This window comes from Chelonoidis abingdonii, chromosome 1, assembly GCF_003597395.2.
Source record: "Chelonoidis abingdonii isolate Lonesome George chromosome 1, CheloAbing_2.0, whole genome shotgun sequence".
Lineage (NCBI taxonomy): Eukaryota > Metazoa > Chordata > Testudines > Testudinidae > Chelonoidis > Chelonoidis abingdonii.
In genome coordinates, this window is record NC_133769.1 from 116,219,574 (window position 1) to 116,245,591 (window position 26,018).

At 47.2% G+C, this 26,018-nt stretch overlaps 1 protein-coding gene across 4 annotated transcripts in view; it reads right to left on the minus strand.

The window, feature by feature from the left end:
- Nucleotides 1-26,018, minus strand: part of KDM5A (lysine demethylase 5A) — a 91,057-nt gene that overhangs the window by 14,652 nt on the left and 50,387 nt on the right. For all 4 annotated transcript variants that reach the window (XM_032796737.2, XM_032796739.2, XM_032796738.2 and 1 more), the window contains 8 exons: nt 18,489-18,844; nt 17,797-17,935; nt 16,630-16,809; nt 10,256-10,411; nt 6,532-7,083; nt 5,659-5,802; nt 1,886-2,045; nt 1,348-1,568 (listed from right to left, as the gene is read on the minus strand). In XM_032796737.2, the coding sequence (XP_032652628.1) occupies nt 1,348-1,568; nt 1,886-2,045; nt 5,659-5,802; nt 6,532-7,083; nt 10,256-10,411; nt 16,630-16,809; nt 17,797-17,935; nt 18,489-18,844 (1,908 nt within the window). The remainder of the gene's footprint in view (nt 1-1,347; nt 1,569-1,885; nt 2,046-5,658; nt 5,803-6,531; nt 7,084-10,255; nt 10,412-16,629; nt 16,810-17,796; nt 17,936-18,488; nt 18,845-26,018) is intronic.

The window sequence follows — 26,018 nt, forward strand, 5'->3', positions numbered from 1 at the left end:
CAGAGGAGTTTTAGGTTAACCTTTGGGAAAGCTTGTTTTGGGCAAAACGACTAATTTTAAATGGAAAATCTTTATATGCTCATTTAGTTTGCATAGGTTCTAGCTGAGGGAGTTTTAAAATGGAAATTTGTAATGAATTTGTTTTAGGCTCAATAACTGCATCGGAAGTTTGATAATAAATAAAGGGACTCTCGCTTTACAAATGATTTGAGGCATGCAGTTAGTCTCTGTCACTGTAACTAGGTTTTTAGCACATGGTTTGACTGCAAATGCAAGGCTCCTGTAACTCATGCAAAGGAAATGGTTTATTTTATGACTCCTTTGGATGTAAATATAGGACTTGGTGCTAACGATGTTAACTGTAATGGCAATGGTTGCCTGTTTTTTTCCCCCACCAACCCTTACCTCTGATCTGAATCAGACCTTGACATTGTTCTAAAGAGACACTGGTGCCACCTGTGGCACTTAGAATGTATTTCAATTTAGAATCAATTCTAGATATGCATCCTGTGTTTCTCTCTATCCTTAAGGCATCTTCTTGAAAAAAGACCTCTTTTTAGAGTTCATCACTTGCTGTTTTGTATTTCTCACCTTAAGTAACAATTGGTTCTGCAATACGTATGCAAATAGGAGCAGGAGTTTAAGTGGCACAGTTTTTTCTTCTTGTTTCCCCCCCCCCCCCCCCCAAAAAATTTTTTAGATGTGGACAAGCATGTATATATACACAATTTCCTTTCCAACCAGTAAAATATTGCACACCTGTAATAAGGACACAAAGCTAGACAGTAGAGGCAAGAGTTACTTATTTTGAAATAATTGTCTTCCCACTGTCCTTTCCAACTAGTTCAGATTCTGAACCATTCATTCATGACTTCTGAACGCTTTGCTCTGCAATTTTAATTTTATGGTTCGATGTATGGAATTTCCTAGTTTTTTTAGGCAGGTTTTTTAATAAAAGAAATTCCACTAACTTCTGGACAGAAGTGGAATGTTTTTTGCTGTACAGTAAGCACAATCAATGACGCAGGAGTTCTTGCTATAGCATATGGAAGATGACAAGGTGTCTCTGAAAAGACCTGCTGTCAGATGCCCCCCTCAAAGGAAGGCTGAGCTGAAAAGAACGATGAAAGAACTTACAAGAGCTAATTAATTATTTAGAGCAAGTTAAACATAGGGGTGAGTGAGGTCTGAGGGTTTTTTTGGATCTGAGGCTATTTCTTTGCAAAAAGACGCATGATGCCAGGGGAAAATCCACTGAAAAATGATCTGAAATTCCATTTAAAAAAAAAAAAAGTACAACATTGACCCAATTTCATTCTATGCTACAATTTTTCTTCACATCTATACCTCCATGATGTGAAGGAATCTGTCTTCACAGGGTGGATGCGTGGCCTGTAAAATCCGCCAAATATGTTGGGTCTCATCCAACGATACCTCCAGTAGATCTCCTATCATCATTAGATCTTCTAGTTGAGATTTGGCACCAGGTGACAGCTCTAGCACCGGAGGTTCCAAACTGCGAGGCACCAAGGGGCTTTTCCGGGGCTGCTTCCTTGGGGTGCTAGGACCTTTCAAACAGAAGGCAAATCACATAGATCAGACAGGAAGGTGGTCAGAAACAAGACAATAGTGCATTATTTTTCGGTAACAGTTTGAGGGTGGAGAAGGCTCAAACAGAAACTTTGGGCATTGGCACAGCCACTGAGCATGGGCAAATAAGAATTTTGTCATATTTCTACTGTATATTCCTTGACCACTAGTTGCCTTTCCCACATATAGACATGATGCCCTCTGAGCTTACCTGAGGTGATTAGCATTATCATTCACTGGCTGAGGTTCCCAACCACCAGCTCAGACCCCTCTTAATGCATAGAAAAGGTAATACCTTGAGGACAGCTTTTGGAAGCAGATGAATATGCATGTTCAGCGCAGAATGAGGGAGCTGTCCACATGTGTGTCACCACTTCCTCTGATTTGATGGGGATCTCCTCATCACAGAACAAGTTGGGTTCCAGGCTGCTTGAAGATTTCACACTAGCATTATCCTGAAGAAGTCACATAGCAAGAAAAACACAACTGGAATTTATCTACTGCTACAGCTGGAATTTATCTACTTCGGAGCAGATCTGAATCCTCAAAAGCCCAATGCTTCTAGAACCTGCTCAGAACTACCCTGCCACAGAACCTGACAGTGCCAGCGTATTGTGCAATTAACTTAGCTATTTAAGTAATGAGATGGCAGCAGCTCTAGAGAGAGATCGTGTTCCATATACACTGAGTGCAGTGGAAGAATGAGTGATTTCCCAACTCTCCCCACAGATTAGTCCCCAGGTGTGAACTCCATTGTCAACAGAATGATATTCCATGGAGGTCCCTGCTTTTGAGGTCTAGGAACTAGAGGTTTATAGACATATGCACAGGTACTCTTTGCACTTCTGGAAGAATTTCAGGTCAGGTTGTGTCCCTGGCAAGGGCTGTCAAATTTGGCATCTGTCTATGGATAGAGAGAAATTCATTAGAGAATTGGATCCTAAGGCAAATTTTAAATCAGAAATGCGCTGAATTTCTTGTCATCAAGCCCAGGATTTTGAAAAAAACATTCAGTGGCTAAATTAGGGCTATTACACCTATTAGTGTGGAACCAAGGACTTCTATTTGCAGTTGAAATCTTCTATACAAAGTTTGACTCCAGATTAAATGACAAATTAGTGGACTGTTTTGTTCATGCTTTTAATTAGGGCTCATTAGGCATTCATGAACAGTATATTCATGCCTCCACATAAAGTGTGAAGAAACCAACATGAAACAGGTGACAGAGAATCAGCTACTATACGCCTACTTAGACACAGGTAGTTTGTGGAGTAGCATCTAAAGGCTTTGGTCCACTAGGCACTATACACACAAACAAAAATCCATGGTCCCAGCCCCAAAATGCTTACAGTTTAAGAAGAGGATGAGAAACAACAAATGGATAAAAAGATGTGGGGAGCATAAGGTAACTATGATCAGTGCAATAAGCAGGAGTCACAAAACACCAGCTGCCTGGCTAATATCAAGCATTTTATTAGAATCATGGCATAAGTGAATTTTAAGGAGATATTTAGAGAATAATGTAGTTGACTGCAGATTTTTAACAGGGAGTAAATCCCATGCCATCCTTTATGCAAGGAGATGCTTGTGGGAAAATACGACTAGTGAACAACAAAAGTTGGCATCTTTGGCAGAGCAGAGGTGTATAGTTCTATATGAGAGAATGGATAAAAGGTACTGCACAGAGAAGTCATGAAGGAATTTAGAAATGAAGAAAAAATAGGTTTGTGCTTGCCGCAGTGAAAAGGAGGAAGGACTGGTAGGAGAACGTAAACAGGAGGAGGTGACAATCTAAGCAATAATTTAAGATATTTGCAGTAGCTTTAATGACAGATTTTACAGTGATGGGATGGCATTTATTAAGACCAAAGAGGAGAAAGCTGGAGACAAAATAAACAGATATACTGAGGGTTAGAAGCATGGACACAGGAAAGGCCAGATCTTAGAGAGACATTATGCAGGAATACGTGGCAAAATTTAGATATGGGTTGGTTGTGAAAGGACAGAATGAAGAGGACACAGATTATAGTGCTGAGTGACAAAGAACTGTGTTGCCCATAGTGACTGGGGGGAAAAAAAAGAAAGAAGGCATCAAGAGCTCAAATTAGTCTTAAAACTGAGTTTTTCATTCCACTTAAGCATTTAAGAGGGAATAAACTACACATTAGGAACATCAGAAGAAAAATACAAATAGCCCTAGAAAAGTGAGAAACACAAGAAGAAGTTGTGATCTTCAGCTTGGGGACAACATCAATATGTCTGGGTAAAAACTCTGAAACATTCAATGGGAGAGAGAAAGCTGGAAGACTAATGCTCAAAGAGGTGAAAGTGGAGATTAAATCAAATACGAGTTTGCATTACAGGACAAACAAGTCAAAGCAATTTTGGGCCCATCAAAGCTGAAGGCAAGAGTCCACCTCCATCTACAAATCTGGCGAAACCGCAATGGGAATACTGTGTCCTGTCCTGGACACCACATTATCAAGGTTGCAGGAAGTCCAGAAAAGAATAATTAAGGGCCTCTTGTGATTACAGTAATCAAATATTTATCAAGTTAACCACCAAAGATGCAGTCAAAAGTGTTAAACTAGATGTGATGGGATGAACCACAATAGGCTGGAAGACTGTAATCAAAGAGAAGTTATCAATATTTGCTGTCAAACTGGGAGGAAGTATCTTGAGGGGTGCTGTAAGGGTCTGTGCTGGGTCCAATATCATTCAACATTTCAATTATAAAATTAACAATGACCCCAAGATGGCAGGGATATGGAGAACAGGATTAAAATTCAAAATGACTGTAATAAATTGGAGAATTGGTCTGTTTATCTAGCTGTGAAATAGTCTCAGTCCCATTGCCCAGGGCACGTAGACACGACTGATTACAGTACAAGCTGAGTATTTTGATGGCAATAATCCTGCCTTAACAAGAGGAAGTACCAGATTATCTAACAGGCCTTCCTATGTCTAATTTTATGATTCTACAAAGATTTCATTGCCTTTTAAAGTAATCTAATGGAACCTCAAATTTTCTCAGCATTATGTCTCCTAAGGAAATACAAAGCTGTATCACTAAGGGGACCACCTGCACTAGGAGAACACTGTCTCACATTCTTCACTGAAAACAGTGAGCAGCAACTCAGAGAACAGTTTTACTTATCATCTCAATATAGTCTCACTGAAAACACACTTAACTACCTACGGTAGTCTGACTAATCTCTGCAGTTTTCTCATGAAAATTCTTCTGCAGCAAAACTATTTCTGACGCTTAAGGATAAAAGCAGTTTTAGTTTCTGAGGCAGTTTCAAGAGCTTAGTTTACATATAGAACCAGAGCTGTAGTCCTGACCTCCTCCGCATGCACAAATGGGGCAGAGAACAGATGGATAGCAAAATGCCGAAGGAGATAGAGCACCAGAAAACTTCTTATAGAACAAGGAGTTTTCAAATCCCACTTTCTGCTACACTGTAGCTTGGTGAAAAGCTCCTCTTTTGGGCACTAATTTAATCTGTGACAAGTATATAACGTCTGTGAAAAAGTACAAAATCAGAAGATGGCCCCCACCCTGATCTACATAGCATAAAATACAATTCCTCATCTTCCTACATCCTCCTATCTCCAAATCCCTGAAAACTGCAAGTATCTAGAATTTAGTACTAGAGAAGTGTTTTTTTAAAGCTAGTCACATAATACGTTATGGAGTTTTAAGGAAGAATGCTATGACCAAAAATGTTCAGCACTCCAAATCTTTTATGTACAGAAGAAACCCATCAAAAACCTCTCATGACAGGCACAAGGCCACACTATGTATCTTAAGTCTTGTCTACAAATAGAAATTATTCTGGAATAAGATAGCGTCTGATTTTTAAATGAAACAGCTGCTCTGGGTAAACTGCATGTATGGACACTTGTTTTGGAATAAGAATGCTTTTTCCTGGTTTAGTTTAATCCCCTTCCAAAGGGGATTAAACTAATTTGGAAAAAGGTACTATTATTCCAAAAGGGCAATTTTCACACGTGGAAATAAATCCATGTACAGACAAGCCCTTAGTACAAATGCTGGGTTATTACCTTTATATCATAGCCATACGTCTCCCTGATGTCTTCATCAGAATCTGTTTCTTCATCATCATAGTCCATGGTCTGCCGGGGGGATGACGACACACTCCCTAACACACGGTTAAAGGCTGATTGCTGGAAACTAGTCAGGTGACCCTAAGTGACAAAGGAAAATATGAATGAAGCAGCAAACAAATGGATACAGTAAGAAGCTGCAGCAAAAATCACTGCTGGAAAGAATGATTATACAAAGGCTAGTTGCCCTCCTTTGGCTTCAGAAACAGTCTGTACATGCATAGCAGGACCCAGGTAAAACGGTCACCATATCTTAAGGTATGGGCAAAAACCTGGGATGATGTCTAAGAAATACACCACAGGGGATTTCTTTTTTTATCTTCTCCAATCCTTTTGAGAATTACTGGCTGACAGCCCTACTGACTCCCCATTTTATCCAGAGCTGTCAAAGCACGGTCAGTGGTAGCACAAGCTTCTTCCTCACCACCACATCATCTCAGTAAGCCTCAATCTTGATATGGAGAAAACATCTTTAGCCGTTGTAGAACTCCTGTAGTTCTCCCTGAAACTGCCAGAAGGCATCAACTGCTTTACGAACAACTATCTACTGGGAACAGTACTAAGGCCAATATTTCATACAGGCCACTCAACTTGCCAGACAGTACTGGCATTTAGATGGCTCAAGTGTCTTATAAATACCTAAGCCTACCGATAACTTCTTGTCACTACCTGGGAGCTACAATAAAATCAATAACCTAAATGACTAACACCTAATGCTCAACACATAACGGCTTCTTTCCCAACCTGCCCATAGAAGACTGGCAAATCATAGCGAAGAGGTAAAGAGTAAGATACCCCCGCACTCCCTACCTGTAGGTCAGGGTTAGCTGCTGCTTTCTGTAGTTCTGCACTGATTATCTTTTCTGTTTTCTCTCTAGCTGCCTGCTCCACCATGCGCTGGCTGAGAACAGAAAGCTTGGCCAAAGCAGAGGACAGTTCATCAGTGGCCAGAGCCTGCCGTGCTCGGTCCTGCCAGCTCATAGCACGTTCTGTCAGGCACTGCAATGCTTCCCCCTCAGGCAGCCGTACAGGTAGCTTCTGCAGGGATACCAGCAGAGACAAGATGGTTTCAAGTCGAGGCCTTCGAGAACGCATGCAGAGTGGACACAGGAATTTCACTTCTTTGGCCTGCCAGCTAGAGCCCTTCTTCTGGGAATTGGTTTTGGGGAGGGGCACGCAACTGCTATGAAACCAGTCTTTGCAGAGCTCACACTGTAGCATGAACCCACTAGCCGTTTTGCGACAGATGCAGAACTTGACTTCCTCTATATGGTCCACCATGGTCATCTTAGCCAGGTTAGCTGCCCTGAGGGCGTGCATAGCTTCGATCTCCTTCTGCTCCCGGTCCTTGAATACAGCCACCTGCACAGCACAGAGAGTGATAGCCGATAATCCTTCACAGCAAATGGACACAAGGTTTTGCTACCAGAATAAACAACACTGAAAGGCAAGGACATATCAAGAGTCTCCTAAGCATAGTGACTCAAAAACCAGAAGAAAATGAAATTCTAGTTACAATTTCCTCCCCAGAACCCTGCTATTCCCTGACTTTCTGATGTATAATCAGCACCTAACATTTATACAGTACCGGTCTTCCCAAAAACTTACATAGCACTCTGCAAACTTAAACAGAGACCCAAGCTGTATCAAGAAACACTTGGCACTGAAATTCAGCCACCTCTTAAGTGAAGCACTGGTCTAAGAGTTACTGCAATGCTGCATTTTCCAATTTAAATTGCAGGGGGAAATTAGAGAGCAAAATGTACTTACTCAGATTGGAGTTTGGATCAGAAACCCATACTAATGCCCCCTATACCCATTACTCCTGGGAGAATTCTGCGCATCTGCAGATGTACAGAATTCATCTGTCTCACATAATTTTGTATTTCCCCTGATAAAACACGTTTTACCTACATGCTGCAGTTCTGCCTTTTGCCCACCACAGGCCACTGTGGCTCCAGAACAGCCAGCTGCATTCATGCTACTGTTCTAGTGCCACAGTGGCCTCTGGTGTGCAAAGGGGGAACTGCAGCATGTAGGCAAAATGCATTTTATGCCGGAAAACACAAAATTCTATGCCTAGTGCTGCAGAATTCCCCCAGGAGTTGAGTTCATAACAGCACCCTGCCTGCAAACCCAGGTCAGGACAGAGTGGGGCACACAGAGCTTCTAGGGGGAGGCAGGGGTCACAGACGGGGGTTCAGAATGGCTAGGTGGGCAGGGGGGAGACAGACTGGAGCACAGTCTCAGGAGTTGGTGAGGTGACAGCGGGGGGGGGGGGGGGGGGGCGGGCTGGGAAAGGGGGTTGCAGAGACTTACAGGGATGAGGAGTGTGGGGACGCGGCAGACGTGCCTGATTGAAGGGAGAGGCTTGGGGTCAGCCAGGATCTGCATGGGGGAAGCTTTCCAACACCCTAACAATCCCCCTCTCCTGATTCTTCCCCCTCTTCTCCCCCCCACCCCCCCGCAAGGAAAACCTCCCACCTACACCCAACACACTCCAGGTTCACTCCTAGGCTCCTTCCCTCTTCCTGAGCTCCTCCGTTATCGCTGACTCCTCAAAGCCTTTGCACTGTTTCTGACAGGTGCAGGGAACACAGTTCTGTATTGTAATTTAAATGAATTACACAAAGTTCTGTATTAATGTCCCTCTTGACCAAAAAAATTACCAGAATCTTTTTTGGTCTGTATTATTACAGACATACTTGCTGACAGATATTTTGAAATAAATTACCAAAATAATTGTAACTGGTATGATTATATTATGTTATTTGACAAATAAAATATGCAGAATTTTGAAATTTTGTGCACAGAACTTAATTTTTGGGCACAGAATTTCCCCAAGAGTATCCCACGTGAAAGACAATGGGCTCTTTAATGACCACAAGGAGACAGGGGCTTGGATCTAAGACAAGTCACCAACAGCACAGTGCCCCACCTCACCCTCCCTATGCAATATAATTAGGCATAGGTTTAACACAAATTCAGAAAGAAGAGCATCACCTACTGAATCACCACCATCCCTTCCAGTAGCACCCGGGTATTCCTTAGTGTGTCTCATCAAAGTAAAGACATGGTCTAACCATACTGAATTTGAGATTTGATGGATAATCACTAAGGCTACAAGTCTGTCACGGAGGACATGGATTCTGTGACCACGGTGACCTCTGCAGCCAGCAGGTGCGACTGACCCGAGGGCTGCTGGAGCAGCTTGGGCAGCCTGGGGCCAGCTGCACTGATCCCCCCCCCCCCCGCGCACCCCAACAGTGGCAGTCTTGGGCCACCTCACCCCCGCGACACAATAGCAACGCACTTCCACTGGGCACCCCAGAGTTCCCCCTCCAGAGCAACAGCTGCACCCCCAGAGCCCCACAGAACTCTCAAGATTTAGTCAGGGGAATATAGTACAAGTTATGGACAGGTCACATGGCCGTGGATTTTTGTTTATTGGCCGTGACAAGTCAATGACTTTCACTAAAATTACCCATGATTAAATCTTAGCCTTAATGATCACACACAAAGTGGCATAACTGCAGGCTCTCAGCCTGCACCAATTTTCCTCACTCCTTCAGGAAGGAAATTTAGATGATGTCTATTGGGCCCTTACTTTAATTTCTGGTATCATCCAGTCACTATGGAGTAGTCTTATGCAACATTTTTCTCGATTAAAAAAATCAAACAAAATAAAACACCCCATCAACTCCCCCTTCCCCCCCAAAAAAGACTAGTACCAGGCAACAAGTGATTCAATCCTATTTTTGCAGTTTGTGTGGGAGGGGGATGGAATAGCTTCACACATATGTAAGGGGTTTTTAGAACATAACGGTTGCTGTCTTCATTAAAGATCTGGGAGAAACCATAACAGTCTCCTTATATCAATAATCTGATGACCTCATCTCCTGGTAAGTGGCCACATAGCCCTTAGTAGGAAAAATTTTGCACACCTCTACCAAAATGGGAAGAAAAACTTCTCAAATACTTCATCTGCTTGCACCAACATTTTGCTTTAAACAGGTCTGTTTCTTTAACTGTAAAATTCTGAAGGCTACATTATCTGGGTAGAACTTAGTTCAGTTTGGCGCATGGCAGGGTGAAATCTAATCACATCTTTCACACATTGCTTTTTGTAGGTGGTGGCAGCCTCATTCTTTTCAGGTATTTCGAAAGGGTTTCATTTATATACATAAATGGTGAATGCAGGAGTGCACATTTATTAACCCTTGTTCAATTAAAGCTTTCCTCAACAAACTCTCATTCTACCCCAATGCATTTTCTTTCTGAATTGAACTTCTCTCGTCTCTCACCGTCCAAATGTGTTTAAAACATCCCTAAAAACACCTGAACTGCTTTTATCAGGCCTAATACTGAGATATTCATTTTAGTGGGATTTATTTAATGGTCCTCAAGATTTCCACAAGGACAAGAATACTTAGCAGGCTGTGAGCTAGTAGTGGTTAAAAGAGACAGGATCTCTCAAAACAGACAGGATCCCCCAAGCTGCAGAAGACACCAGCCCTTCTACATAGCTCCTCACCACAGATGCAGTGTCCCTGGCTTCCTCCAGACCATCCTCCAGTTCACTCAGGGATTCCAGATCAAGGTCTTTGTCCTTCTCCATTAACTCCTTCACCCTCTTCCGTCTATTCTTACTGCTTCCATAAATCCCAATATCATTCCGGGGGCTCAGAACCTTTAAACACAAAAGCAACAATGTAAAACCCAAGAACACTAGTCAGATGAATCCATACAAGGCATCAAGCACAGATGAGAACAAATATACTATGGAATGATTACACATCATAGTAAAAACTCTTTTTCCTTCTTCCCACAAAGCACAAGTTCTACTCCACCTCCTTAGCAAGAACAGCAGAAACCCTCAGTACACAAACTCACCCAAAGGAGACTGTACATGACCATGTCCCTCCTTGACACAGAACTGAAATTTATGTTTGACCCTACCACCATATGGAGGAGTAAAACACGGTTACTCACCTTTGTAACTGTTGTTCTTCAAGATGGGTTGCTCATATCCATTCCAGTAGGTGTATGCGCCACGCGTGCACGTTCGTTGGAAGACTTTTACCCTAGCAACTCCAGCGGGCCGGCAGGTCGCCCCCTAGAGTGGCGCCGCCATGGCGGGTAAATATATACCCCCTGCGGCCCGCCCGCTCCCTCAGTTCCTTCTTGCCGGCTACTCCGACAGTGGGGAAGGAGGGCGGTGTGGAATGGATATGAGCAACACATCTCGAAGAACAACAGTTACAAAGGTGAGTAACCGTGTTTTCTTCTTCGAGTGATTGCTCATATCCATTCCAGTAGGTGATTCCCAAGCCTTACCTAGCGGTGGGGTCGGAGAGAGAGGTCACAGTGCGCAACACGCAGAGCCGAAGGCTGCGTCATCCCTGGACTGCTGGACCAGGGCGTAATGGGAAGCAAAGGTGTGCACGGAGGACCAGGTCGCTGCCCTGCAGATTTCCTGGACGGGGTACTCGCGCAGAAACGCCGTCGATGATGCCTGGGCTCTAGTAGAGTGCGCGCAGTTACATGGCCCGAAGGGAGACGGGCCAGGTCGTAACACGCCCGTATACAGGACGTCACCCACGAGGAGATCCTCTGCGAGGAGACTGGCAACCCCTTAACTCGCTCAGCTACGGCGACAAAGAGCTGGGGTGGATTTACGGAACGGTTGGTCTGCTCTATATAAAGGCGAGCGCCCTACGCACGTCTAAGGAGTGTAACTGTTGCTCCCTGCGAGACGAATGAGGTTTCGGGAAGAATACGGGTAGGAATATGTCCTGGTTGACATGAAAGCCGAGACAACTTGGGGAGAAAGGCGGGGTGCGGCCTCAGTTGTACTTTGTCCCGATGGAACACCGTATACGGGGGCTCCACCACGAGGGCGCGCAGCTCTGACACGCGCCTAGCAGAAGTGATGGCCACCAGGAATGCTGTCTTCCAGGACAAGTAGAGGAGGGAACACGTAGCCAGCGGCTCAAACGGGGGGGGGACATAAGACGGACAACACCAGGTTGAGATCCCAAGGGGGCTGGGTGGGGACCTGGGGGTAAAGACGCTCCAGCCCTTTAAGGAATCTAGTCACCATCGGGTGAGAAAGACAGAGCGGCCGTCGCTCCCCGGGTGGAAGGTGGAGATAGCCACTAAGTGAACCCGGAGAGAGGATACCGCCAGGCCTTGCTGCTTGAGCGACCAAAGGTAATCGAGGACGATTGGGATGGAAACATCGGTGGGGGTGGAAGCGCCTCTCCGCGCACCAGCACGTAAAACGTTTCCATTTGGCTACGTATGTCGCCCTCGTAGACGGCTTCCTACTTCCCAGAAGTACCTGCCTCACTGGGGAAGAGCAATGCAACTCGGACCTAGTCAGCCACGCAGGAGCCACGCTGAGAGGTGCAGCGACTGGAGGTCCGGGGTGACAAAGCCGGCCGTGGTCTTGCGTGATCAGATCCAGGTAAAGAGGCAGGGGAACAGGGTCCGCTACCGACAGGTCCAGCAGCAGAGAGAGAACCAATGCTGCCGGGGCCATGCCGGAGCGATCAGAATCAAGCGGGCCCTGTCCCTGCGCACCTTCAGAAGGACCTTGGGGATCAACGGGAACGGAGGGAACGCATAGAAGAGGTGCGTCACCCACGAATCAGAAAGGCATCTGCCACCGCGAGCCCGACCGCGACCTTGAAAGACCAAACATCGGGCACTTTCTGTTCCTGCGGATGCAAAGAGGTCCATATGGGATCCATCGAAGCGCGCAAGGCGACGTCCGGGCGAAGGGACCACTCATGGGACAAAAGACGCCTGAGACGATCCAGCGGTATTCCGAGCCCGGGAAGAAAGGAAGCGACTAGGTGAACCGAGTGGGCTATGCAAAAGTCCCACACGTCATGGCTCCCGACAAAGAAGAGGAATCTCGTTCCGCCTGCTTGTCACATAGTATACCGCCGTTGTGTTGTCGATAAAAACGAACACAGCGGCCTGGATTCGGATGGAACGCTTGACAAGCAGAGTTGACCGCCTCCAATTCTGCACGTTGATATGGAGGGAGTTCGGGAGGAGACCAGCGACCCTGGCCGCAGGTACCTAGGTGAGCTCGACGCATCCGTCGTCAAGGACACGCGAGGGCTGGGGCAGATGGAATAGAAGCCCTGCACACACGACGACTGATCCCACACCACTGGAGAGAGAGGAGGACGTCCTGGAAATCGGGATTACTGAATCTAACGAATGCGCCGACGGACTGAGGGAGAGAAGCCAGGACTGGAGGGCCGGAGGCGGAGTCGAGCATGCGCCGTCAAATGTGCACGCGCATGTCGCAAGAGTGTCGGCAAGTACGATGGAGGTTAGAGTGCTGCCGCAGCCTGTGGATGATGGCTGTCAAAGCCTGGAACCGGCGACAAGGAAGAACGGCCCTGGCTATGGTGGAAGTCTAGAACTGTGCCGATAAACTCCTATCCTCTGAGTAGGGATAGAGTGGACCTCTCGCGTTTGAGCCATCGGCCTAGACTCGAGAAAAGGCGCTGATCATGCGGAACGGCGCGAGACACGGTCCTCTGAGCGGTCATAAGCCAGTCGTCGAGGTAGGGAACATATCACCCGACTGCACGACGAAAGGCAACGATACAGATGCACATTTGTAAACACTCTCGGGAATCGAGAGCCGAACGGGAGGACCGTAATTGATGTGCCGGCCCGAACAAGCCCGAAAAGGGGAAAATCCAGGGGAGTGCAGTGAAAAAGCGTCCTGCAATGTCGAGCGGCGCGTAACCAGTCTCCGGAATCCAAGGGAAGGATAATGCCAGGAAACCATGCGGGAACTTCATTGAACCAGTATAGCTTCGTAGTATCGAGGATGAAAGTCTGAGACATCCTGGCCTTGGGATCAAGAAAAGTAACGGAGTAAATCCCTTGCTCTGTTTCTGGAACCTCTTCTATGGCCCCTTTGTCCGAGGAGCGTTAAGCATACCTCTGAAGGAGGATCTGCTGTGGAGTCCCTGAAGACGAACGGAGGGGGCGGGGCGGTTACAAGTGTAGTGGTATTCCAAGCCGCAGCAATGCGGAGGACCCAGCGGCTGAATTAGCGCCACACGCAGGAGGAAGAACGAAGACGGTTGGGAGAAGGGAGGAGATGGACGCGTTGGAACTGGTACATGGCACGCTTGGGCACCTTCAAATGAGGCTTCGGCCTGGAGGAAGGCTTGGAGGACTTTGGCTCTTGGCCCTGGTACCCGATTGTCGCTGCACGTTTCTATTACCGCCTGAAAGCCTGCCTTTGCTCCTGGGTGTTGGGGTAAGTGCACTGTGCTGCCTGAGGCTGATGGTACCAAGGGTAACCGGCGTTGCATCCGGGCACGCATAAGACCTATATCTTTGAGGCTTTGCAGCCCGAGGGTCATCTTGTTCGAAAACAGGCCACTGGGCCTCAACGGAAGTCCCTGGATGGTATAGATTGGAGTTCCGGAGGAAGCAAGACTAAGCCACGAGATGCTGCGCAATAGTGACTCCAGAAGGCCAAGAGTTCTTGGCGCCGACTAGTGCGTCCAAAGCGCCGAGGGAAGTGTCATCGCCGTTTTTCCCTCGTTCAGGGACTGGGAATGATGAGCGATGTGGAGGAGCTCTTAAAATTTATCAGCCGCCCCCAGGTGTTGTACGAGTAGCGGCTGAGCAGAGCTTGCTGATGGAACACCGCAGCTTGCAGGCTCACTGCGGAATAGACCTTGCGCCAGCAGGTCCATACGTCTCGCCATCCTTAGACTGGGGGCCGGAGCATTGTTATCCAGGGCGTCATCCTTCCTCATTCACAGATGAACGACGAGGGAACACGGGGGCGGGTGGACATACTAAGTACTACTCATAGCCCATCGGGAACGCATGTATTACGCTCCCAGCCCCGAGCAGCGGGGGGAACGGAAGCCGTGACTGCCAGATGGTGATCAATGGCTTGATGTCCTTATGAAGGCAGGGCGACACGAGTGGGCGCGTCCGCCGACGAGGCTCAGGACGGGTACCCTCGATCTCAGAGACTTCCTCAGCCTGATGTTCAATTTTCGCCCACGCTGAGGAGATCGGTGTGGCCTGAATCCAGTGGGGGGGAGCTGGTGGATGTCGTACCCACCACCATGCGCTCACTGGGAGGACGACGAGCAGAGACCTGCAGGAGCGGGTCTGGGGCTACTGACTGGACTGCACTGTCTGACTTCACGGAGTCACGGAGATGACAGCTTCGTAGGGTCGAGGAGGGCGTAAGAATGTACCATGGGCCTGTGCTCGAGACGACGATCGTGGGGGAATGTGCTGAGGGCCTGGGCTTTGATGATACGACCCAGGGGGTCCAGAAGCCCCACTGCTGCGGACCATGCCCCTGCTGACCCTCGGAAAAGAGGCAGCGGGTCTTCAGCTTCTAGGTACACAGCTGTCGCGCCCCCGTGAAGAGACAGAGCCTTGGCGAGAGGGCCATGGTGGATGCCGAGCCGGGAGTGGTAATGGGTCCCGCTTGCAGACGGCGAAGACTCCTCGTGCGCCGGAGATCGGTGCCGTGAGCCATACCAGGCGGCCGCGATCGAGAACGCGGGCCTGGCCCACCAAGCCCCTACGGGTTGGGGGGGGCCGGGAAGGTCGACGGATCTGGACCGTCGATAGGCGGAACGACTCCTCGAGCCCCGGTGCCAGTAACGGGCTGAGCCGACAGTGCCGGAAGTACCCGGGATCAGCGCGAAGACATTGCGCCGCGAGTACGACCGGTGCCGTCGTGGAGGGTGCCGGGGACTGCGAGGCAGCGCCCGTGAGCGAGACCTCCCTCGGGAATCCGAGATCGTGCGGATCTTGAACCCGGTGCCGGAGCCAGAGAGTCCAGGACGGCGCTAGCATCGGTGTAAGGCTTGGCCTTTGATTGGAGAACCTGCACCGGCGGTTGGGGCAAGCACAGGCTCCGTTAAGGCGGATGAGGTCCCTGGCCGACGAGAAGTCTCGGGCGTCGGACGGGACCATCAGCTCACCCAGAATCTTGGACGGATCGGACTCGACGGACCCGCGGGCCGCAAGTCGACAAAGTCCCTGGCACGGTCACACGGCCGGCGTCAAGCGCCGGGTGCTCCTGTCGGGGCTGTTTGCTGGGGTAGAGATACATCGATGGCCTCTTCCCGAGAGCCGGTGCGAGAAAGGCGGTGCCGTGGCGTTTTTGCGCGCCGGAAAGATCCGGTGCAGGAGCCGAAGCGGCCTTGGTGCCCGAGGACGCAGGGTAATGCGCTTCCATCAGGAGCTCTTGAGGAGCTGGTCTCCGCTCTCTATCTGTTCCTCGGTCTAAGGCCTGTCAAATGCGCACTTCTCGGAGATGTGCGATTCCCCCATGCACTTCAAGCAGGCGGCGTGGGGATCGCTGGTGGGCATCGGCTTTTTACAGGCCAAGCACAGTTATGAACCCCGGCGAACCAGGCATGAGCCCGCGGCCGGGCGCAGAGAGGGCTAGCGCCCCGAACCCGCTAACTATATACATGAACTATAAACTAAACTATATCTCATACTAAGTGAACTATAATTAAACTAAAACAAATAGAACGATGAACGAAGAAGAGAAGCTAGGGACGTGGAGGACAGCTATGCCGCGCTCCACAGTTCCAACAACCGACACGGCGGTAAGAAGGAACTGAGGAGCGGGCGGGCCGGCAGGGTTATATATTACTCGCCATGGCAGCGCCACTCTAGGGGGCGACCTGCCAGCCCACTGGAGTAGCTAGGGTAAAAGTCTTCCGACAAACGTGCACATGTGGCGTGTACACTTACTGGAATGGATATGAGAAATCACTCGAAGAAGAACCTATAACTTGTATGCCCTCTTCCAAGGTTGCAGAGGGACATCAAGGCCAATTTCCTGGCTCTGATACATAACTGGCTGCTGCTCACCTGTAACAGGGTGTAGCTTGAGTTCTTCTTCAAGAAAGTCCTTGCCGTCCGCTCCCTCCAGGCACGGGCTGCTGCTACCTGTGACTCCACCTGTGGCAGGGCATCAAGACGTACTGGTATTGGACGGCCTTTTGCAGACAAGCTCTCCAGCTGCTCCAGATAGGCGTAGTTGCTACAGTTCTGGGGTAGAACACAATACTCTGAACTCCAGCACTGAACTTAATCATTGACCAAACTTTGCCCTGAAACCCACCCCCCATCTGACTGATATTGGGATAGCTATTCCTGTGTAATATAAACTTACCATTTAATGGACAATCTCTGATGGAACTGGCTGGCTCAGGGAACTAGTAATCAGATAGCATTTCACCTTGGTTGCTTGTTCAAATCCAACCAGGTTAACAGTAACCCAAAGTTACTAGCTGATGGTTGCTCAGAAGCCCATGTGAAATGAGTTGATAGTTCTCAGTCTACCTCCCAGTAAACATGTGACTGAATCAAAAACACAGCACCACCACCAATGGCAGACTCAGCCCAGATGTCAAGAACTGCATGGACCATGAAGACAACTCCCCTCTCTTCCCTAAAGGTGACCCTCTTAGCCAAGGCTGAGGTACATAGGTAGGGCAGTGCCAAGGGGACACTTGGACTATTGTTGCTCATGTTGTACCTATTCTGTAGATAGAAGACTTCTGTCTCCAGGGCAGACAAATCTGGTACCTAATGAAAGCACTAAATACATGTGGAATAATCAAAATTACAAAAAAAAAAAATCCTTTGCACAGTCAGCTCAATAACTTGCACACCTGGATAAACTGAGCCTTGCATCACAGCTACGCATTTCCAGTGGCAATTTGTAGACCAAACACTATTAAGACCAAATAAGGACCTTTACCGAGTTCCATTTGGGGCAGTGGAGAAAATTGATGGCCTTTGTGGTTCATGGTGGGGCCCATAACAAAGGGAAAAAGAAAGGAATAGGTTTCCCATGGGGGAACAAATGGCAGCCCAGAATGAAGAGCAAAGAGTTAAAACATGGAAAGAATAAGGTAAGCAAGTTTAAAAGTTCAAATAAGCTTCCCTTCCCCTCTGACCTCCTTCAAGGATAGAACTGTTAAGAGAAAGGAGCACATGCCAACAGATTTCACTGCCTGCTATTAGCCCTACCTGAATGGCCTCCACTTTGGCTGTCCAGTCTCTAGCTCGTTGCAGGGCTTCTCTCAGTGCCAATACATTGGGCAGGTAAGCTGGGATGTTCTTTGCTTCATTCACAATGCTTTCCAGGGCCATCATACTTTGTCGTGGTCTAGCATGAGAAAAATCTGATTCCAGCCTTATCTCAACAAAAGTGTCAGTGAAGTGAAGTCAGGTGGCAGGGCAGCTGTATCACTGCACTGCAGTGCAAGATACCACAGCACTGGTCTTGGAGGAAGCTGTTCACTACTAGATGCCAGCAGAGATGAGGAAGTTGATAGTCTATTCACCATCAAGGTCAGAGGACGCTGCATCAGCAGCTGACCTCAAATTCAATCTTATGACCTTGACAGGAAGCTGGTAGTGGTGACAATCTCATGAGAGTAAAGAAGCAACAGGAAAGTCATTCTGGGAATGCTTAGATCTGCTCCCCGGGCCACTGCCAACCCCAACAAGGCATAATCTCCACTACAACAGTTCACTACTCGCAGTTTAAAAACTTAGTGAGACAGACAGTATCAAACAGTGAAGAAACTGGCTAGATTTTCACAGCCCCACTCATCGCTACATTCTTAAGACAGACAGGATATTTACTTAAGAGGACATTCTCCTTCAAACTAAAGAGGACTTCTGTGACATAGCATAGCTATCAATGGAATGCTCACCTTGCCTGCAGGCAGACCTTGGCCTTCTCTTCCCATCTCTCGGACACTGTAAGCAGCTCCTGCAGCTCAGCCATGGCCTTTTCTACAGCATGATGTGGTGCCAGCCCCACACCTGAGTCAATCAGCTTCTTCATCACATCCAGAGTGACCCTCTGAGGGTCTGAGAGGGTCAACCTCACCTCATCCAGCCAACGTGCCTGCTGCAGCTCTTGCTTCAACCGGGGCAGTTCCGGAAGTTCCACATAGAGGCCAGAGCCCATGTCTATCAACATTTGCAGCTTGGAAGAGTCTGGGATCTCATCCATCATGGCTTCTTGAGCACGCTCGTGAAACTCCTCCACATCATCCAAAAGGTTCTGAAACAGATGTACAGCAAGCATAGGCAGCCATTAAGCTACAAATATGCACAGTAGAATCAAAGCAAGAGCTGTCCAGCTGGTCAACCAGCTGTTTCAACCTAAAATGACCAGCCAGGTAAAGGTTCAGAGCTATTCCAGCTATATGCCATCTGAACTATTAACCCATCAACGCTCATAGCTGCAGGTAACAGATGATCTAAACTAAACACATACCAGTGTTTGCTAACCAACTCAGGATGGTGAAAAAAGAACCAACAGATGGAAGCTGAAGCCAGACACAAGTCAAATTAGAAAGTTAGAAATCAGGCATGTATTTTTAACAATGAGGGTGATTTACCATTGTAACAAAATAGCAAGGAAAGAGGTGGATTCTCTATCTCTTGGGCTCTTCATATTAAGACTGGATGCCTTTAAGGAAGATATGTTTTAGCCAAACACTAGCACAAGTTATTGGCTTCACCACAGGAGTGACTGGGCGAAATGTAAGGGGTAGTGATAAATCATCAAGTCAGACCTTCTGTGTAATAGTTTCTTCCAGCTTTAAACTATTAATCTAGTGGAAAAATACAGGGGAGGAGGGGGGAATTTGCTTATTTTGCAAATCCATTGGTGGTGGGATTGCGTGGATGGGCGATCACTGTCCCATCCATCCAATACCTAACAATGAGTAATATTAATGCCAATGTCCACCACCAACTTAAGGGGAACACCTTCAGTTGCAAATAATCGCATTGTTTCAGAGCTCTCTAATTTTCAGAGTCAACAAGCTTCTGCTATGTGACACCCCAAATTTGCAAGTTAATGACTTTATATCATGAGCTTTATTGAATGGGACACTTAGGCCTGGCCTATAACAGTGTTGTACTGTTACAACTATTTTGATGAAAAATTTACCCTAAGTTAAATAGCTATATCGGTACAACACTGAAGGTGGACACAGTTATGCCAGTATAAATGTGTTTATTTTGGTACAGCTTACTCCTCTACTCATACAGGAGGAAGCTCTACCAGTCAAGCACATTTATACTGATATAACTGCATCTGTTCTAGGGAGGTTCATAGATTCATAGAGTCCAAACCCAAAAGGACCAATGTGAACATCTAGTCTGACCACCTGTATAACACAGGCCATAGTATTTCCTCAAAACATTTCATAGGGCATCCATCTTTTAGAAAAACATCCAATCTTGATTTAAAATTTGCCAGTAATGGGAGAATCCACAACACTAGGTTAATTGTTCCAATGGTTAATTACCCTCACCGTTAAAAATGTAAGGCAGTCTCCTGATTGTTAGCTGGAAAGGCTTTTTCTCAGTGAAACTGTCACAGATGCAATCAAATACCTAAATATAGAAGTACCAAGAAATATTAAGAACTAGTAAAGGTAAATTTAAATCCTGTACTCTCTCAAGTAACTAATGATACAAATTGGTGGCATCCTCTTTTCCTGAGCCTCTGGAGGAGGGTAAATACAATAAAAATATTCTGCCAAGGCTACTCTGTATTAAAAGTGGCCCACTTGTATATACCCCTCCATCTTATTTTAGAGAAGTTAACAACAACATTATTGGAGCCTTTCCGTGGGGTCCTGGTCAATGCCCACTACTAACACTTAAATTCCAACTCCCTATAGCTAAGGGGATGGGGGGATTGGGTTCCCAACACCCCAAATTATTACTATGCTTGTATCATGTTACAGGTGTAAGCTAGTTCCAAGATACAGACACTCTTATACCCACATGGGTGGGTACTGATGCATCCAATTCCCCTTGCAGGTCTGCTGGGTTCTTCTTTTTATCTGATGGAGAAAAACAAGGTGCCTACAGTAGCAACCGTGAGAAGAGTCTAGACTATTCTAACTAAGAGATATCAATTTCATCCTCACCATCATACAACAGCATATATCTGGGGTAACCCCCAGTGTTGCAAATTTGGGGGAAAAACTACAATTTGGAAGAACTAGCTGAGTATGAGAATTATAAGGATTTCCTTTCCTGCGGGACCTCACTAAAAACACCCATTCGATGATTCCCCTTTACTATTACTTTTTGAGATTTATCAGTTAGCTATCTTTTAATCTATTTCCTGTGTGTTCGTTTTATATAGTTCTGGGGTCACAGTTTGTTTGTTTTTTTTGTTGTTGTTTTTAAATCAAATCATGTGATACCAAGTCCAATGTCTTACAGAAATATAAACCTATTACAGCAACATTTATTTTTATCAAATGTAATCTTATCAAAAAAATTATCAAGTTAGTCTGAAAGGATCTATTTTCTATAAACATGTTGATTGGCACTACTTACATTACTCTCTTTTAATTCTTTATTAATAGAGTCCCATATTAGCAGCTTCATTATCTTGCCCTGGATCGGTGTCAGACTGACAAGGTTTTTAAAGTGGTACAATTTGTGTATGTAGACAAGGCCTTAGTATTTTCAGATGCGCTTGCAAATGAGCAGGACACAGAAGTTAGCAGACTATTCATTTGAGGTAGTTTCTAGCATGTCTGTGAGGCACAACTGCATTTAAAACAATACAGATTACCTGGTAAAGTGGGGGCAAATAGTTACTACCTTTTTGTAACTCTTGTTCTTCGAGATGTGTTGTTCATGTCCATTCCATTCTAGGTGTGCACATGTCTATGTGCACAGCCATCAATTTTTTTGCCTTAGCAGTATCTGTAGGGCCAGCTGTGGCGCCACCCTTAGTGCTGTGCTCATGGATTGGTATATCAGATGCCGCTGTCCCTACGCCCTCTCAGTTCCTTCTTGCTGACAAGTCCGACAGGGAGCAAGAAAGCGGATAATGGAATGGACGTGAGCAACACATCTCAAGGAAGAACCATTATGAAAAGGTAGGTAACCATTTTTTCTTCGAGTGCTTGCTCATATTGATTCCATTCTAGATGGCCATAAGCAGCGTCCATGAAGGTGGGCTCGGAGTTCAGAGTCTTGCAGCACTGCTGTGCCAAAGCCAGCATCATCTCGAGCTTGCTAGGTAAGTGCATAATGAGACACAAACGTGTGGACAGACGACCAGGTAGCAGCTCTACAGATCTCTTGAATGGGTATCTGTGCCAGGAAGGCCGCTGACGACGCTTGTGCCCTATTCGAGTGTGCCATCACGACTGCCAGCAGAGGCACCTTTCGCAGCTCATCACTCTGGTGAATGCAGGCCTTAATCCAAGACGAAATCCTCTGAGCAGACACTGGGCGACCTTTTGTTCTGCTTGCCACCGCAATTAACAGCTGCATAGACTTCTGGAACAGCTTCACTCTATTTATGTAGAATGCCAGCACCCTCCTGACATCCCAGGTGTGTAGCCTGCGTTCCTCATCTGACGTATGAGGTTTCGGAAAGAAGAAGAATAAGTATATGTCCTGGCCAGTGGAAAACTACCGTGGGCTGCAACGCTGGACGCGGTTGTAACCGGACCTCATCCTTGTAGAGGACTGTATAAAGATGGTTCTGAAGCAAGCACCCTGATTTCAGACACCCTGCAAGCCGACATTATTGCAACCAGGAACGCAACCTTTCACGAGAGAGTAGGAAGCCAAAGGCTCAAAGGGGGGCCCCCCATGAGTCTCGACAGCACAGGATTCATGTCCCAGGGAGGGATGGGATCCCAGACATGTGGTAGAGATGCTCCAAGCCTTTCAAAAACCAGGCCATCATGTCGTGAGTGAAAAATCAACCTGCCTTGGAACAAAGGATGGGAAAGCAGAGATAGTGGCCAGGTAGACCTTGACTGATAACATAGAGAAGTCTTAGGAGTTTGAGGTGCAGCAGATAATCCGGGATCTCCTGCAGTGGGGCCTGCTTAGCTTGTACATGCCACTCCGAAGCCCAGCGTGTAAATCTTTTCCATTTGGCCAGGTAAGTCGCTCTGGTGGAGGCTTTCCTGTTACCCAGCAAGACCTGCTGAACATGGGCCAAGCAGGCCTGTTCATCCGCACTTAGATATGCAGCAGCCAAGCCATCAAGTGTGCAGCCATCAAGTGCCAGGTTCAGGTGCAAAAGGCTGCCGTGGTTCTAGGACAGTAAATCCAGCCAGAGAGGTAGCTGCAGCAGGGCCGCTACCAAAAGGTTTGACAATGTACCAAACTCGTGCTGGCAAGGCCATGCGGATGCTATTAGGATAATCTTTGCCCTGTCTTGCTTGATCTTCACAAGGACTCTCTGAATCAATGGCACTGGCGCGAAGGCATACATCAGTGCCCCCGAGCACGGAATGAGAAAAGCATCTGATAGGGAGCCCCTGTCCTTCCCCCAGACTGAACATAACACATGGCATTGCCTGTTCTGCCTGGATGCAAAAAGGTCCACCTGTGGAGTTCCCCACCTCTGGTTGAATATTGCTGACCACCTCTAGATGGAGCAACCACTTGTGGCGAGACAAGAAAGTTCTGCTGAGGTGATCTGCTAAAACATTCCTAGTTCCAGGCAGCCGCATGACTACCAGATGAATGGTATGTCATACATAATATCCTACAGGAGGAGCGCTTCTTGGCAAAGGACCTATGACCTCACTACACTCAGCCTGTTGATGTAATATGTTGTGGTGGTATTGTCCATCAGGATCTGCACCACCTTGCCCCTCAGGAGGGACAAGAAAGCCAGGTAGGTGAGGCAAATTGCTCTGAGCTCCCTGATGTTGATATGGAGCACCAGTTCATCCCACAACCAGCAGCCCTGAGTGCTTATTTCTCTCAGGAGGGCTCCCCAGCCCATGTCCAAAGCATTGGAGACCAGGGTCAACAACGGGGACACAAAGAACTCCTTCCAACACTGATTGGGGGTTCAACCACCAATCCTAATGTGATCCAGCACTCTCACTACCTGGTCTAGGTCATGCCTGTTAGGGCTATAGACTAACGCCAGCCATGACTGTAGGGAACGGAGATAGAGCCAAGCATGACTGACCACATAAGTACACGTGGGCATGTGGCCCAACAACCGCACGCAGGTGTGAGCCGTGGTGAGCTGGTGATTCTTGACATGAGAGATCACATCCAACACAGCCTGAAAACATGCTTCTGGAAGAAAGGCTCTGCCTCAGGTGGAGTCGAGAACTGCCCCAATGAACTCTATTCGCTGGACTGGCGTTAAGGTGGCTGTCATGGCCCTTCAAATGTGATCCCCCCAGACACTTGAGGCAGCTGCTGTGGGGGTCACTTACAGGCATAGGTCTGTTACAATCCATGCAGGGATTAAACCTTAGAGACTTAAGGCATGACCCACCTGGGGCGAAGTCCCGCTGAAACTAACTTCTAACTACAATTAACTACTTAACACTAACTACTATAAACAAACTATTTACAAGATCCTAAGGCTCGAAGTTAGAAGAAATGAAACTGCTAGTCCTTCTATGCAAGAAAAGGCACTCTGACTAATCACCACGGGCGGCAAGAAGGAACTGGGAAGGTGTAGGGGCGGCAGCGCCCAATATGCTGATACAGGAGATGGCCCTACAGATACTGCTAAGGCAAAAACTCCATGACTGTGCACGTGCACACACCTAGAAGAATTTCTGCTACAAATGCGGAAGTTGCTTGCATTCTTGTAGAATGTGCTGTCAGGAAAGGCGGAGCAGGATCCTTTGCCAGGTTGTAATATACAGGGGATGTAGGACGTGACCCATGATAAAATTCGCTGGGATGAGACAGGAAGACCTTTCATCCTGTCTACAATGGCAATGAATTGTTAATTAGTTTTCTGAAACAGCTCTCTATGTAGCAGGCCAGTGCACTTCTAACATTTAGCGAGTGGAGCCTTTGCTCTTCCCTGGTTGGCATGTGATTTTAGATAGAAGACCATTAGAGGAAGATAGCCTGATTACTATAGAACTGTGAAACCACTTTTGGAAGGAAAGCTGGATGAAGACGCAACTGGACCTTGCCCTTGAAGGATACAGTGTACGCTTGTTCTAATCTGAGGACACGGATCTCCAAGACTCTTCTGGAAGAACTGGCCACTAAGATGGTCACCTTCCTGGACAGGTAGCGCAGGGAGCAAGTCACCAGTGGCTCAAATGGGGGTCCTGTCAGTTTTAATAATACCAGGTTGGGGTCCCAGGGAGAGATGGGTTGTTGCACCTGGGGTACAACCTCTCAAGGCCCTTAAGAAACAGATTAGAGATGTTGTTTGAGAACACAGATTGGCCATTTACCCAGGGATGAAAGGCTGAGATCACTGCAAGATGGACTCTAACAGACGCCATGGTTAGACCTTGTCATTTCAAGAGCAGTAAGTATCCTAGAATAAATGGTACCGATGAGCATATAGGTGAGACATCCTTCTGTGCAGATGAGATAGAGAATCTCTTCCACTTTGCCAGATAAGTGGCTTAGTGGAGGGCTTCCTGCTCCCTATTAGGACTTTGCAGACATACTCAGAGCATGATAGAGCTGAAGGGCTCAGCCATGGAGCTTCCAGGCCAAAGCTGGAGTGACTCAAGATTCAGGTGATGCAAGTGGCCGAGGTCCTGAGAGATCAATCCTTCTATCACTGTACCTAGACCTGGTGTCCCCACCGAGAGATCAAGGAGCACGGTGAACTAATGCTAGCAGGGCCAGCCAGGGGCTATCAAGGTGACTCGTTTCTCTCGTTTGATCCTCAGCAGGACCTTGTGTATTAGAGGAATAGGAGGAAATGTGTAGAAGAGATGAGCTGTCCAAAGAAGGAGAAAGGAGACTGCAAGAGAGAAGAACTGGAGACACTTCCTGTTGTGCTTTGTGGTGAACAGATCTATCTGGGAAGTTCTCCACCTCTGGAAAATGGCTTTTATGACATCTGGGAAAATGAACCACTCGTGGTGGTCAGAGAAGGATCTGCTGAGGTGATCCAGTAGTTCATTCTGTGACCCCAGAAGATAGGAGGTCCTGAGGTGGATCGAGTGTGTTATGAAAAATTCCCACAAGCGAAGCACTTCCTGACACAGGGGAAAGGAGCGAGTGCCTCCCTGCCTACTGATATAAAACAATACCATCGTGTTGTCTGTGAGAACTGACACTTTCTTGCTGGAACAACTGGCAAGCCAAGAGAACTGCCTGAATTCCCTCACGTTGATGTGTAGAGCGCGCACTTCCGGAGACCAGAAGCTCTAAGTTCTAAGGGAACCCAAGTGAGCACCCCAGCCCATCACTGAAGCATCCATAACAATAGATATAGA